The sequence below is a fragment of the Neophocaena asiaeorientalis genome, unplaced genomic scaffold (assembly GCF_003031525.2).
Source record: "Neophocaena asiaeorientalis asiaeorientalis breed wild unplaced genomic scaffold, Neophocaena_asiaeorientalis_V1.1 scaffold134, whole genome shotgun sequence".
Taxonomy (NCBI): domain Eukaryota; kingdom Metazoa; phylum Chordata; class Mammalia; order Artiodactyla; family Phocoenidae; genus Neophocaena; species Neophocaena asiaeorientalis.
The window spans coordinates 17,613,530-17,626,109 of NW_020185339.1; the positions used below are offsets into that span (position 1 = coordinate 17,613,530).

Below are 12,580 nucleotides of genomic sequence, written 5' to 3' on the forward strand. Positions count from 1 at the left end.
CTCCTTAGTTGTGGCTCCAGGGGTCCTTAGTTGCAGCTTCATGGGTCCTTAGTTGCGGCTTGCCGGCTCCTTAGTTGTGGCATGCATGTGGGATCTAGTTCCCTGACCAGGGATCGAACCCAGCCCCCTGCATCGGGAGCGTAGAGTCTTATGCACTGCGCCACCAGGGAAGTCCCTGAGGAAAAGATCTTTACATCTAAGAAGAGACACTCTGCTTCGACACAGTGCAACGAGGTCTGTAAGCCACTTACACAGTATTTGTTAATTTCCAAAATAATCAAAATGGGACATTTAGAAGATGTGATGGGATTATTTTCCTCATTTCTTCCCTAACCTCTAATTCCTTTTTTATTTACTCAGAGATATCCCTTTTTTTCACATAATTTACGTTCACTTATTTCATTTTTGATTATTCCTTCTGCTGTTAGACCTATAATCTCTTTTTTACATTGACTTAAATCCTAGCTCACACCTGTCAGAATAGCTATCATCAAAAAGAACACAAATAACAAATGTTGGTGAGGATGCAGAGAAAAGGGAACCCTTGTACACTGTTGGTGGGAGTGCAAATTGATGCAGCCACTTTGGAAAACTAAAAACAGAACTAAAAGTAGAAGTACCATATGACCCAGCAACCCACTCCTGGGTATATATCCGAGAAAAACGAAAACACTAATTTGAAAAGATACATGCACCCCAATGCTCAGAGCAGAATTATTTACAATTGCCAAGATACAGAAGCAACCTAAGTGTCAACTGACAGATGAATGGATAAAGAAGATATGGTGTGTGTATATATATATATATATATAAAAATAATGGAATAGTACTCGGCCATAAAAAAAACATGAAATTTTACCGTTTGCAACAATGTGGATGGACTTAGAGGGTATCATGCTAACTGAAAGAAGTCAGACAGAGAAAGACAAATACAGTATGGTATCACTTTTATGTGGAATCTAAAAAATACAACAAATTAGTAAATACAGTAAAAAAGAAACAGACTCACAGATAGAACACACTAGTGATTACCAGTGGGGAAAGGAAAGCAGGGAGGGGCAAGATACGGGTGGGGGATTAAGAGGTATAAACTACTATGTATAAAATAAGCTGCAAGGATATACTGTATAACACAAGGAATATACGATATTTTATAACAACTGTAACTGGAGTAGAACCTTTAAAAATCGTGAATCACTATATTGTACACCTGTAACTTATATAATATTTTACATCAACTTTATATCAATTAAAAAAGAAGAGACAGTATCAAAAAAAGAGTTAAATCCATTAACTCTTCTACTTGTTACATATAATATTTTTAATCCCTGTCTTTTGGAAATATATCCCAATACTGAAAAAAAAGAAGCTAGTAAACTAGAGATGCAACTTATTTTAAAGCTAATTTCACTTACATAGTAACTCTGAAAATTCGGTTAGCAGAGCAACGTCACCATGTATTTACTGACATAAGGTGTTTTGAATGAGGATGCATTCTTCAGGGTAAAATATGAAAGCAAGAGTGCTTGATTTACATGTTGCTGTAATGGGGAATAGAACAGTTAGTCTTAATTAATACTAGTGTGGAACAGAATTGTTCTTACCAGTATAACTTACACATATACAATCCCCACAGCAAGGGTTTGTTTACTGGTGTTCTTTTCTAGAGGTGCTTAAATAAAAACGAAATCTGCAAATATATTAACTGATCACAAAATTTAAGTAAAATTTTACCTAGTGTTCCGTGATATAAACATTTAAATTACACAATTAGACACTGATGTTAGATCGTCAAATAGAAAATTAAAATTAAAAGGGATTAAATACCCGCTTGCCCCATACCCTCTCAGACTAAACAGTTTTTGACAGGGGATAACTGTATTTATAAAAGTAACGTCATTGACCCATGCATTTATTTCTATAATGTATACATGTGACACTTAAAATTCCCTACTACAATGATGCATCAATTTGAGATTTCAAATGACATCCTAATCCGTTTTCAGTTTTCCAATGTTCATGACAGCCAAATTTATTTACTACTTAGGACATGATCTGTTTATGATATACAGGTTGTACGTGATCATACTTCAGTCATCTAAGAAGTCAGAAACCAACACTAAAACCAAATCCTTCTTGGGCAAAATAATTTCTCATTGAGCACAATCCTTTAGTCTAGAACTCTGCGAATATTTTTCAAAGAGAAGGCTCCTTTTGGATTTGTATAGCATACATTTATGAATTTACGAAAGAACTTCTACTAAACTTGGAATCAGTGGGTTTAGAAGAGTCACAAAATTGCCCCTCGTGTAATTTCTAAGGATAATTTACCATTACCACCCATATTATTTTTCAAAAGATAACTTTTGTTTCTCAAACTGTTGTACACAGAAAAATACAAACTCTTTACATTACAACTGAGAAATTTATTGATACTCCTTCATAAACTAGTAAGCAGAATTAAAGTAAAGAAGAAATATACAGCTTAAAACAGTTGAAATGATCCTAAAATTTTTATGACAATTATACATTTATGGCCAAAATAAAAATGAACAGTTTTTAATAATTAAATCACTTTAAAAATTTTGCTCAATAATTTACCTGAAATTAAACAGATACAAGGATAACTAGGATAATGCCACTTTATCCTTCTCAAAAAAACTGTGATCCTAGTAAAACAGTGGTTCGGTTCTGCTCCCCACTCACAAAAGCTACCTCTCCATTCTATCACTTATAAACGTGTTAACAATCAGCCTTTACTGATTTGTAAGGATGCCAATTTTGTTTCCACTTAAAAATGTTTCCAGTAGGCAGTCAGAGATATATGACTTAGCTGGCCTTACTCAGAAGAGTCGAGGATCAGTAAGTATCTCAACGTATCGGTCATGGCTTTCTTCTCAGTGCTCACTGAGGTCAAATGTCCTCATATAATTATAAATGTTAAAAAGTAAAATTACATCTTAGCAGCCAAAAATTTATATATTTTTTATGTATTTACAGTATTGTACATATTTACATGACCACATCCAATAGTGAAATGTAGAAACAAGAGACCACCTACAGAGGCATTCATTTAATGCCGCAACATTATTTTCTTGTGCAAACTGAAACTTGCCTCAAACTTCTTATAAAGCTATAGACAGTCAACATTGCGAAGGCCACCGTCCATGGTTAAAGAGCCAAATCTAAAACACAAAAGAAAAAAGGCGATCTCAAAAGAGTCATTTATTTGGCCTCCAACATTTTAAAGAATATCAAATACTTTTCAGAGGAATAAATTATTATTTTTAAAGAGTTAACAAACTATAATTTGCTCTATTTCTTACTGAAACACAGTGCCACTATCATAAATATGTGAAGAAATACAACTCAGTGGCTTGGGAAGACTTCTTAAGAGAAAATGGGGGAGTAATGTAATCTAGAAAGTGTTAGAAAGAGCTGGATAATTTCTTTTGGTGGGGTGGCATTTATAAGCAAAGATGTGGAGTTGGGAGTCAGAGACAGTAAGGAATGGAATCTTGCTAAAACAGAATGTTACTTGGAGGAACAGTGGAAAATAAAGTTGGGTGATTAGGCTGGGGCCAGACTATTATATTCTTTTAATTCAAGTATGAATTTAGACTTGACTTTTTAGGTAACAGGAATTTAGAAATTTTTGAGCCAAGGGAGTGGTATGATTAGATCAGTATTTGGGAATATTACTTTGGCTGTAAAACCCATGACAGATGGGAAGAACTGGTTAGGGAAATAGGTAGTAGATTATTATCATGGCTCACAAGGTAGGGGGAAAGGAGATCTAAATGAGGTTGATGAGGGGGAACACAGAAACGTTTGAAGGAAGATTACCAAACTTGATGAAAGGGAGTAAAGAAGAGTGAGTGTCTAAAATAATTTATGGGGACTTGCCTGGTGGCACAGTGGTTAAGAATCTGCCTGCCAACGCAGGGGTTTGATCACAGTCTGGGAAGATCCCACATGCTGCAGAGCAACTAAGCCCATGCGCCACAACTACTGAGCCTGTGCTCTAAAGCCCGCGAGCCACAACTACAGAGCCCGCATGCCTAGAGCCTGTGCTCTGCAACAAGAGAAGCCACAGCAATAAGAAGCCCGCGCACCGCAATGAAGAGTAGCCCCAACTCGCCGCAGCTAGAGACAGCCCATGCAGCAATGAAGACCCAACGCAGTCAAAAATAAATAAATTCATTAAAAAAATAAATAATAAAATAAAATAATCTATGTTCATGGTAGGAGGAGAAAGGGGAAGAAGATGAGTAAATTACAGGGGAGACTGAGTTGGGAAGGATGATGTTAAGTTATTTTAGATACAAAAAAATCTGAAGTGATAGATATCCATATGGAGACAATGCACAAGACCTGGCTTCTATTACTAGTTCTGGCACAAATCCTTAAGTGGTCATTTAAGTTATGATTCTGCCATGTCTGATTACCCATGTATTGTCAAGCCTGCAAATAAGACATGACTTATTGCACATGCTTTGGGAAGTGGGGATTTTATTCCACAAAACATGTGATTCAATATAAAATTTTGTTAAAACATATTTTAATAGTCTTTTCTACTTGCTAATCTTTAGCCTTTCAGAATAAATTTAGGATTTAGCTAAAGTTGTGAAGAAACTATAAACTGCATAAATTTATAAAAAGTTAGATAATTACTATGTGGATGCTATAGACCAATAGGAAACCAAAAGGAAAAATACTTTAAAACCTAATAGGCAATTCACAGAAAAAAAATTGAATAAACCTATAAAAAGATGTTTGACATCACTATTAACCAAAGATATGCATATTAAAACAAGATTAAAACAAGATGTTGGTTTCTACTTAAACAAATTGGCAAACATCTAAAAAACTGATAACATTCAGTGTTGACAATGGGACTGTAACAAGCCTTTTAGAGGACAAACTAACAATGCCTATCAAAATTCAAATGTGCGGGGTCTTCCCTGGTGGTGCAGTGGTTAAGAATCCGCCTGCCAATGCAGGGAACACGGGTTTGAGCCCTGGTCTGGGAAGATCCCACGTGCTGCAGAGCAACTAAGTCCATGCACCACAACTACTGAGCCTGCACGCCACAACTACTGAAGCCCATGTGCCTAGAGCCCGTGCTCCAAAAGAGAAGCCATCACAATGAGAAGCCTGCGCACCGCAATGAAGACTAGCCCCCACCCACTGAAACTAGAGAAAGCCCAGGCGCAGCAACAAAGACCCAATGCAGCCCTAAAAAAATAAATAAATAAATTTATATATATATAAAAAAATTTCAAATGTGCATACCCTTTGACCCAACAACTCCACATCTAGAAACATCAAGAAGGCAACCTTTCAAAAATTCTTACACAAGCAAATGAAGGTATATATACAAGTATGTTCACTGAAGCATGTTTTGTAATTGTGAAAAATTAGAAACAACTTAAATGCCCAACAAATAGGGATGCACAAATTGATATGGCAGATCCATACACTAGGATATCAGGCAGCTGCTGAAAATGAGAAAAATAGAGCTATATGTATGGATATGAAAAAGTACCCTTGATATACAGCCTTAAGTGAAAAAAGTGAGACTGAACTAGTATGAACAGAATGATTCCATTCTTATAAAACACATATGCACAACAAACTATTAATAGTCATCACTTCTGTGGGAGTGGGGAGGTATGAGAAAGAGGAGGTGGGGTCTTTTATTTCAATTTTTACAATTATATATTGTTTAAACATTTTTTTTACCAATTCAATAAATTCATTTAAAAAAATCGATAATACTGTAGAAGCGCCCGATAACTTTCTGCATGTAGGTCAAATATCATGTGATTTCCTGACATTTAATCTTTCCAAGCCTTATGAACATGTTTGGTCTTTTATTTGAGAGAACAGGGCTAGTGGGGAGATAGGAGGCTGGGTTCCAGCTCCAGTTCATCTTTTCAGGTATGAACGTCAACACCTGTGGAACATGGAGAAGGACTATCTGCTGTGCCCTGGAATGCAAGGCTGGAATGCACGCTTAGTGAGGCCATGCAGCGTGAAAGTGCCCTTCAAGTGTACAAACCACCACATAAATGTGAAATCCTTGCATTAATATCTTGCGGGTGAGAGGACCTGTGGAGAAGCACCTAAGGGCTGGAAAGAGAAGGCTCCTATTCATGGGCCAAATAGGACTTAACTTCTCTGAGGAACCCAGACAAGGAAACAGCCACCAAAGTGGCTTTATTGGCTCTGTACATTTTCCAACTCTCTTTCTCCTTGATCTATTAGGATTCTGGAGATAAGCAGACACTCAGCTCCTCAAAGAACTCCATGAACAGACGGCGCTCACGTGCAAGGAGGGATTCAGAGGGCTCTGAGTTACACAGCACTGATCAGAGTGCTGGCATCTCCTAAGCAACTCTGAATCCAGAATTGAAAATGATAATTCTTTATGAGAAAATGTTTTGAAAAATGTGCAAAAGATTGTCGTTTTCACAGACTGATTCAAAGAATTCTATTAACCAGTGCTTCTATAAAATGGAATCAATCACAGTTGACTTGTCTTTATCGAAAGAACCCCAAACACATTAAAAGGCACCATGAAATTCACAAAACCTAAGGGTTCTGACTTAATATTCCTTTCCCATTGCTTAATCTACTGATACAGGAAGACAGACAGATACAAGTATAGATGTATGTTTATGTACTCAATTGCATGTATAATTACAGGGCAGAATGATCTTTTTATTACTCACCTTTCTAAAATATGATTATTTTCAGCAAGTTCTTTAACTACCCCTTCCATTTCTTCCTTTAATTTCTTCATACTATATTCAAAATAAAGATAAAAGTACCTGTGCTCAAAAAAAGTATTCAAGTGTTTTACAGATATATTTATATATAGTATGTTTAGTTCTCTAGATTGATCTAAGTCATTAAATAATATTAGCAAATGTATTCATAACAAATATAAACATTTCAAAATAAAAGAGCAAGATCACAAAATGAAATAAAAACAAATGGAAACACTACAGTTACCAAATAATAAATTTCTTACCCAAGAGTCATTTCTACTAATGTGTTAGAACATGGATAAATTGGGGTCATGGTATGTTTGATTCCACTGGAGGCTGCAAACATTTTCTGTGGCAAAGTTTCTTGTAACTAAAACATCAAAAACAAACAAACAAAAAAACCATATCAATCACAGAACAGAATACTTACTACAGATCTTATATCAAATGTTACAGGTTTTAATAAGTCCTTTAAAGCTTTAAGTTTTAATTTCAAAACCATCAATGAGATAATACTTAAAACTTTTTAAGAAAAACTTTGCTTATAGATGATTTAAAAAAATGGTCTATCAGATGTTTTTCACTGTAAAACATCTTAAAACTTGGCTCAAAATACATACCACAAGTGGGCAAGCAGAGCTGAATATAGGCATATTATACCCTATTTCCCTCTTCTCAATCATTATCAGATATAAACTTAGAAGAATTTTATTTTTCCTAGTAGGAAAAAGCCTTTTTTTTTCTAGATAATTTTGAAGCTATACCTCATTAGTATAGTCTTGATACTTTGATACTTCTTCTTCAATATCAAAACACTGATTAGTTAGGGATAATAACTGTTTCCTAAGATGAAGCATCTTTCTGAAAACCAAAAAGAACCAATTAATAAGCAGTCTAATATTATTTTTACTTAAAATATATAATATACATTAAATTATATATTGTGCAGACAACCACTAATCACCCCCCAGAAAGTTTACTTACCTCATCCAGTCTTCTGACTTATCCAAAAAAGCCTCATACTTTTTAACACATTCATCTGTAAAGTGGGTCATAGCTTTTGTTGCATGATAATACAGTTTTTGCCTGTAATTTAGAAATAATCAGAGGCTTAAACCAATGTCACTGTTTCTATTTCCAATATTAAAGAATTTTCAAATATATGAAATTTATTTCCTCTAATGACTGTTGTGGGTTTAGAATATTTATGGTAGAAAGCCTAAGGTTTCCAAGACAGACATTATAGCAGCAAGAGGAGAAAAAGAAAGTTGATAGTAGAGAATGGTCAAAAACTATTTATCAAATGAGGTTAAGGTTAAGGAGGTGGTTAAGTCTGCCCTTGCCTATGTTCTCCATTATCTGTCCTTCTGCAATCAGAGCACAGAAGGCAGAAGAAGACTGCCCTCTTACTCTCCCATCTCAGTAACCTCTCAACCAGGGGCCAGATGAGTGGGCCTCAAATATGTGCACATACAGTAACAATTCTATAAAGCCAAGAATAAAATGTATTTTTTATTATGATTAATTCCAACGTTAAGAAGAAACATAACCAAAAATAATTATTAAACATAATCTGGACACTTACTTATCAAATTTGTGGATTTGTTCTTCATTATAAGCTAGTCCTAAAAATAAGAATATGTATTACTCTTGTAAATGTAGAATCATAAAATCACATGCAATTTTTTTTTGAGATTATTACTTCATAAAGGCTAAGAGTTTAAAGCAGATGTCACAAACTTCTGACCCATGGGTAGATACTGCCCACAAATGCTTTTATTTGGTCTGTACAGTGCTAATGTTAAAAAAAAAATTAACTGCCAACATTTTAAAATCAGGATATTTCTAATAAAGTCTATTTCTAGCTTCTCTTGAGGCCTAGGAACACTGGAAAAACAATCAGGTGAATCTGACTAGTGGCTCTCCCCTTCACATGGGGGTGGGGGTCCTCCTCTCTAGTCCCCCTCAGTTTCCACGGGCCAATCTCATTCCTTTCCATTACGTGCGTGTACTCTAGAGGTTTCAGAGTTCTGATCCCTGATTTGAAATACTCAAAAGGTTGGTTTTAAGGATAATTTTTAATACATTCAACCTCTTCCCTGACAGAACCAAGTCTCTGAAATAAATAACTTATGTAGACACCCTTACAAATATACCAAATTAATTCAACCGAATTACAACTAGTAGGGCTGACTCAGATTAACAAATGGAAAATTTTACTCACTACGTTCTGCTTTGTCTTTTTTGAACTGATAGTAAATCTCTGTGATGCAGTTTAACAGGACTTGTAGCTTTTCTACACTATTTAAGAAAGAAAAATCCAAATAAATTAACTGAGTCAATGTGAAAAAGGACATTTAATAGTAAGAGCAGAAACTGCCAATGCAGTTATAACCTACTGTCTATCTTTTGGATGAGTGCCTTCTTGATGGGTCCATGTATCTGCCAGCAATCCACCTGGAGATAATTTGCTTTCAATATCCTGAAGACTGGTTTCTATTGTTCCCTGAGAACTGGAAAGCTAAATAAAACCAATTTCAGATCCAGATTACCAAAAATCAGAAATGATCATCACAATGCCAATGGAGCCTAAAGTTTGAATAACATTTCTTTTGTAGATTACTTCAGTTCAAAGTCAGAATAATTATTTTTATCTTTAAATGCAAGGGCAGTTGCTTAGGTTATATTCCACCAAGAGTACAATATGATAATAAAACATGACTATTAATATATTTTATAGGGCTTCCCTGGTGGCACAGTGGTTAAGAATCTGCCTGCCAATGCAGGAGAAATGGGTTCATGCCCTGGTCTGGGAAGATCCCACATGCTGTGGAGCAACTAAGCCCGTGCGCCACAACTACCAAGCCCTGCGCTCTAGAGCCCACGAGCCATAACTACTGAGTCCGCATGCCACAACTACTGACGCACGTGCACCTAGAGCCTGGGATCTGCAACAAGAGAAGCCACTGCAATGAGAAGCCCGTGCACTGCAGTGAAGAGTGGCCCCCACTTGCCACAACTAGAGAAAGCCCACACACAGCAATGAAGACCCAATGCAGCCAAAAATAAATTAATTAAAAAAAATCTTATATAAAATATATTTTATAAAACATTGCTTACATCTAATATTTTTTTTAAAAACATAGAAAATACTTTTTTTTTTTTTGCAGTACGCGGGCCTCTCACTGTTGTGGCCTCTCCCGTTGTGGAGCACAGGCTCCGGACACACAGGCTCAGTGGCCATGGCTCACGGGCCCAGCCGCTCCGCGGCATGTGGGATCTTCCTGGACTGGGGCATGAACCCGTGTCCCCTGCATCTGCAGGCGGACTCTCAACCACTGCGCCACCAGGGAAGCCCTCAAATTAAGTTTTAAGTGGTGGATTATGCTGCTACTAGCAACAAACAAGAGCGCCCTTTGCATTCCGCTCGTGTTAGCACTGGCATTATATATAATTCTTAAAGCCTTGCTAATTTGAAAGACAAAATGGTATCTTACTGTTATAATACGCAATTTTCTATTACTCTTGTGGTTGAACTTTTTTTTCCAAGAGTTTCACTTAGATCTATTCATTTTTAAATCATTTCTAAATGTTCTCTATTTACTGCAGATTTAATGTTTTCCTTATGCATTTGTATGAGCTATTTTCATATATATAAAAAAATCCTTTATCTCATTTTCTCAATTTATTTGTTTTTTAATATTATTTTTTTTAACTTAAGACATCTTGGGAATTCCCTGGTGGTCCAGTGGTTAGGACTCCACACTTTCACTGCCAAGGGCCCAGGTTCAATCCCTGGCTGGGGAACTCAGATCCTACAAGCCGCGTGGTGCGGCCAAAAAGGAAAAAAAAAAAAAAGAAAAAACCAAACCAAAACAAAAAACATATAGAGATCTTAAATTCTTTTTTTTTAATTTATTTTTAAAATTTATTTTATTTATTTATTTTTGGCTGCATTGGATCTTCGTTGCTGCACGCGGGCTTTCTCTACTTGCGGTGAGCGAGGGCTCATCTTCGTTGCAGTATGTGGACTTCTTATTGTGGTGGAGCACGGGCTCTAGGCGCACGGGCTTCAGTAGCTGTGGCACGCAGGCTCAGCAGTTGTGGCTGGTGGGCTCTAGAGCACAGGCTCAGTAGTTGTGTGCACGGGCTTAGCTGTTCCACAGCATGTGGGATCTTCTTGGACCAGGCCTCAAACCTGTGTCCCCTGCATTGGCAGGTGGATTCTTAACCACTGTGTCACCAAGGGAAGCCCCTTAAATTCTTATATAGTCAAATACATATCTTGCTTTTCATGCTTTATGTCTTCTTTAACATTAATGTTAAGAATGTGCTACCTTACACTTCTAAAATATGGAAAATATTTTATGGACAAAGTTATTTTTTACAGCATTACATAAAAGTGTGAGAAGTAGCAAGCAACCTGAAGGACCAACATTAAGGGGGTAATAAGTAAAACTATTAATAAATCAATTGGCTGCAATATCATGTCTATTTAAAAAGTAGTGTTCCTTAAGTTGGGAAAAGGCTGTTCTTTCTCTGGAGATCTTTAGGTACATCATGTTTCTAGGAAAGTTCGGATCTAATCTTGCCAGCAAAGGAACAGATTATGAGCTCACGATTGTCAAAATTTTGTAAATACTCACTCTCAACAGTTTGGTGTGTATGTCTGAAATTTCACCTAACTCTGCTGCTTCTAGGTTGATCTTCATCAACTTTTCATATCTGTATGAAAAACAAGTACAGAAAAATTAAATGAGCATAAAATTTTACATGAGCATAGATTTTAAAAGATGTTTTATAAATTATATTTGAGTTATTATCATAACTATTTAACAATAGAATACTGAATGCAAAGCCTATAAGCAACAGATCCCAAAAAACTTGATGTCTCCGTAAAGAAGGGATTTTATACACTTCTGCTTATAAATTTGCATATTAAGAGATAAACTATAAAAGACAACTTTATTTCAGTCTTATGTCAGGATAATAGTCGAAATACTAGATTTCGGAAATAATGGAGGTCAAGAGTATATACTAGTTTCACTTATTATATTTCCTGTGCAGTACCAATAGTATAGCCTAGGAACAAGGCAGTTTAAAATATCATTGTTTCAAAAAGGCATTCTCAGGGGTAAGATTAATAAGGAAGAGTAAACTAAAAGTAATCTCCAAATTCTAAAAATACTACCCAAATAGGGTTCTAGAATACCTCTTCCTACTTCCTTTGATCACAGGTTTTATATTTTCCTATGCAGAGTTGTCTGCTTTGCAAGGTAAAAAAAATGAGATGTTTCTATTTCAGATTCCTTTTCCTTTTCAAAGGGAAGGAGAAAATGCCACCAAAAAGATGGTACTCATTTCTTACTGAAATGACTGAGTATTTTTGCCCTTATGAGGAAGTGACTTAATCTAAGGTTGTCCCTTAATAGAAAGACTTGCAGAGCATGCTATATCATGCCAAGGATAACTAAACAAACTAAACAGAAATGGAAAATCATTGACATTTTAACCACTATTAGTAAGGAAGTAGTCTACTTACACTTTCACAGTCTTTTCAATGTTTCTGATGCAGAAATCTAATGTGATCACAACTTCCGTCTTTTTGTGAACAGTTTCATTATAATCATCTTTAACTAATTCTCTAAAAAATAATAATATTCCCATTAGTTTATCTAAAGAATTATTTGTTTTCTCTTGCCTTTCACTAATTACACTGCTGTACTACTTTCTGTTCAGACAAACTTCTTAAGTCTTGATTCATTATGAAAGCCAATTCACTTTTTACTACTGAAAGCATCTCT

At 35.7% G+C, this 12,580-nt stretch overlaps 1 protein-coding gene across 1 annotated transcript in view; it reads right to left on the reverse strand.

Moving 5' to 3' along the window:
• Positions 1–1,064: 1,064 nt before the first annotated feature.
• Positions 1,065–12,580, reverse strand: part of TBK1 (TANK binding kinase 1) — a 40,987-nt gene continuing 29,471 nt past the window's right edge. Inside the window, exons 12-21 of the mRNA XM_024736947.1 lie at positions 12,319–12,420; positions 11,423–11,501; positions 9,176–9,297; positions 9,001–9,077; positions 8,362–8,401; positions 7,761–7,862; positions 7,541–7,637; positions 7,040–7,146; positions 6,738–6,809; positions 1,065–3,185 (exon numbers count right to left, since the gene is read on the reverse strand). Coding sequence (XP_024592715.1) covers positions 3,134–3,185; positions 6,738–6,809; positions 7,040–7,146; positions 7,541–7,637; positions 7,761–7,862; positions 8,362–8,401; positions 9,001–9,077; positions 9,176–9,297; positions 11,423–11,501; positions 12,319–12,420 — 850 coding nt within the window. The 3' untranslated portion in view covers positions 1,065–3,133. The remainder of the gene's footprint in view (positions 3,186–6,737; positions 6,810–7,039; positions 7,147–7,540; positions 7,638–7,760; positions 7,863–8,361; positions 8,402–9,000; positions 9,078–9,175; positions 9,298–11,422; positions 11,502–12,318; positions 12,421–12,580) is intronic.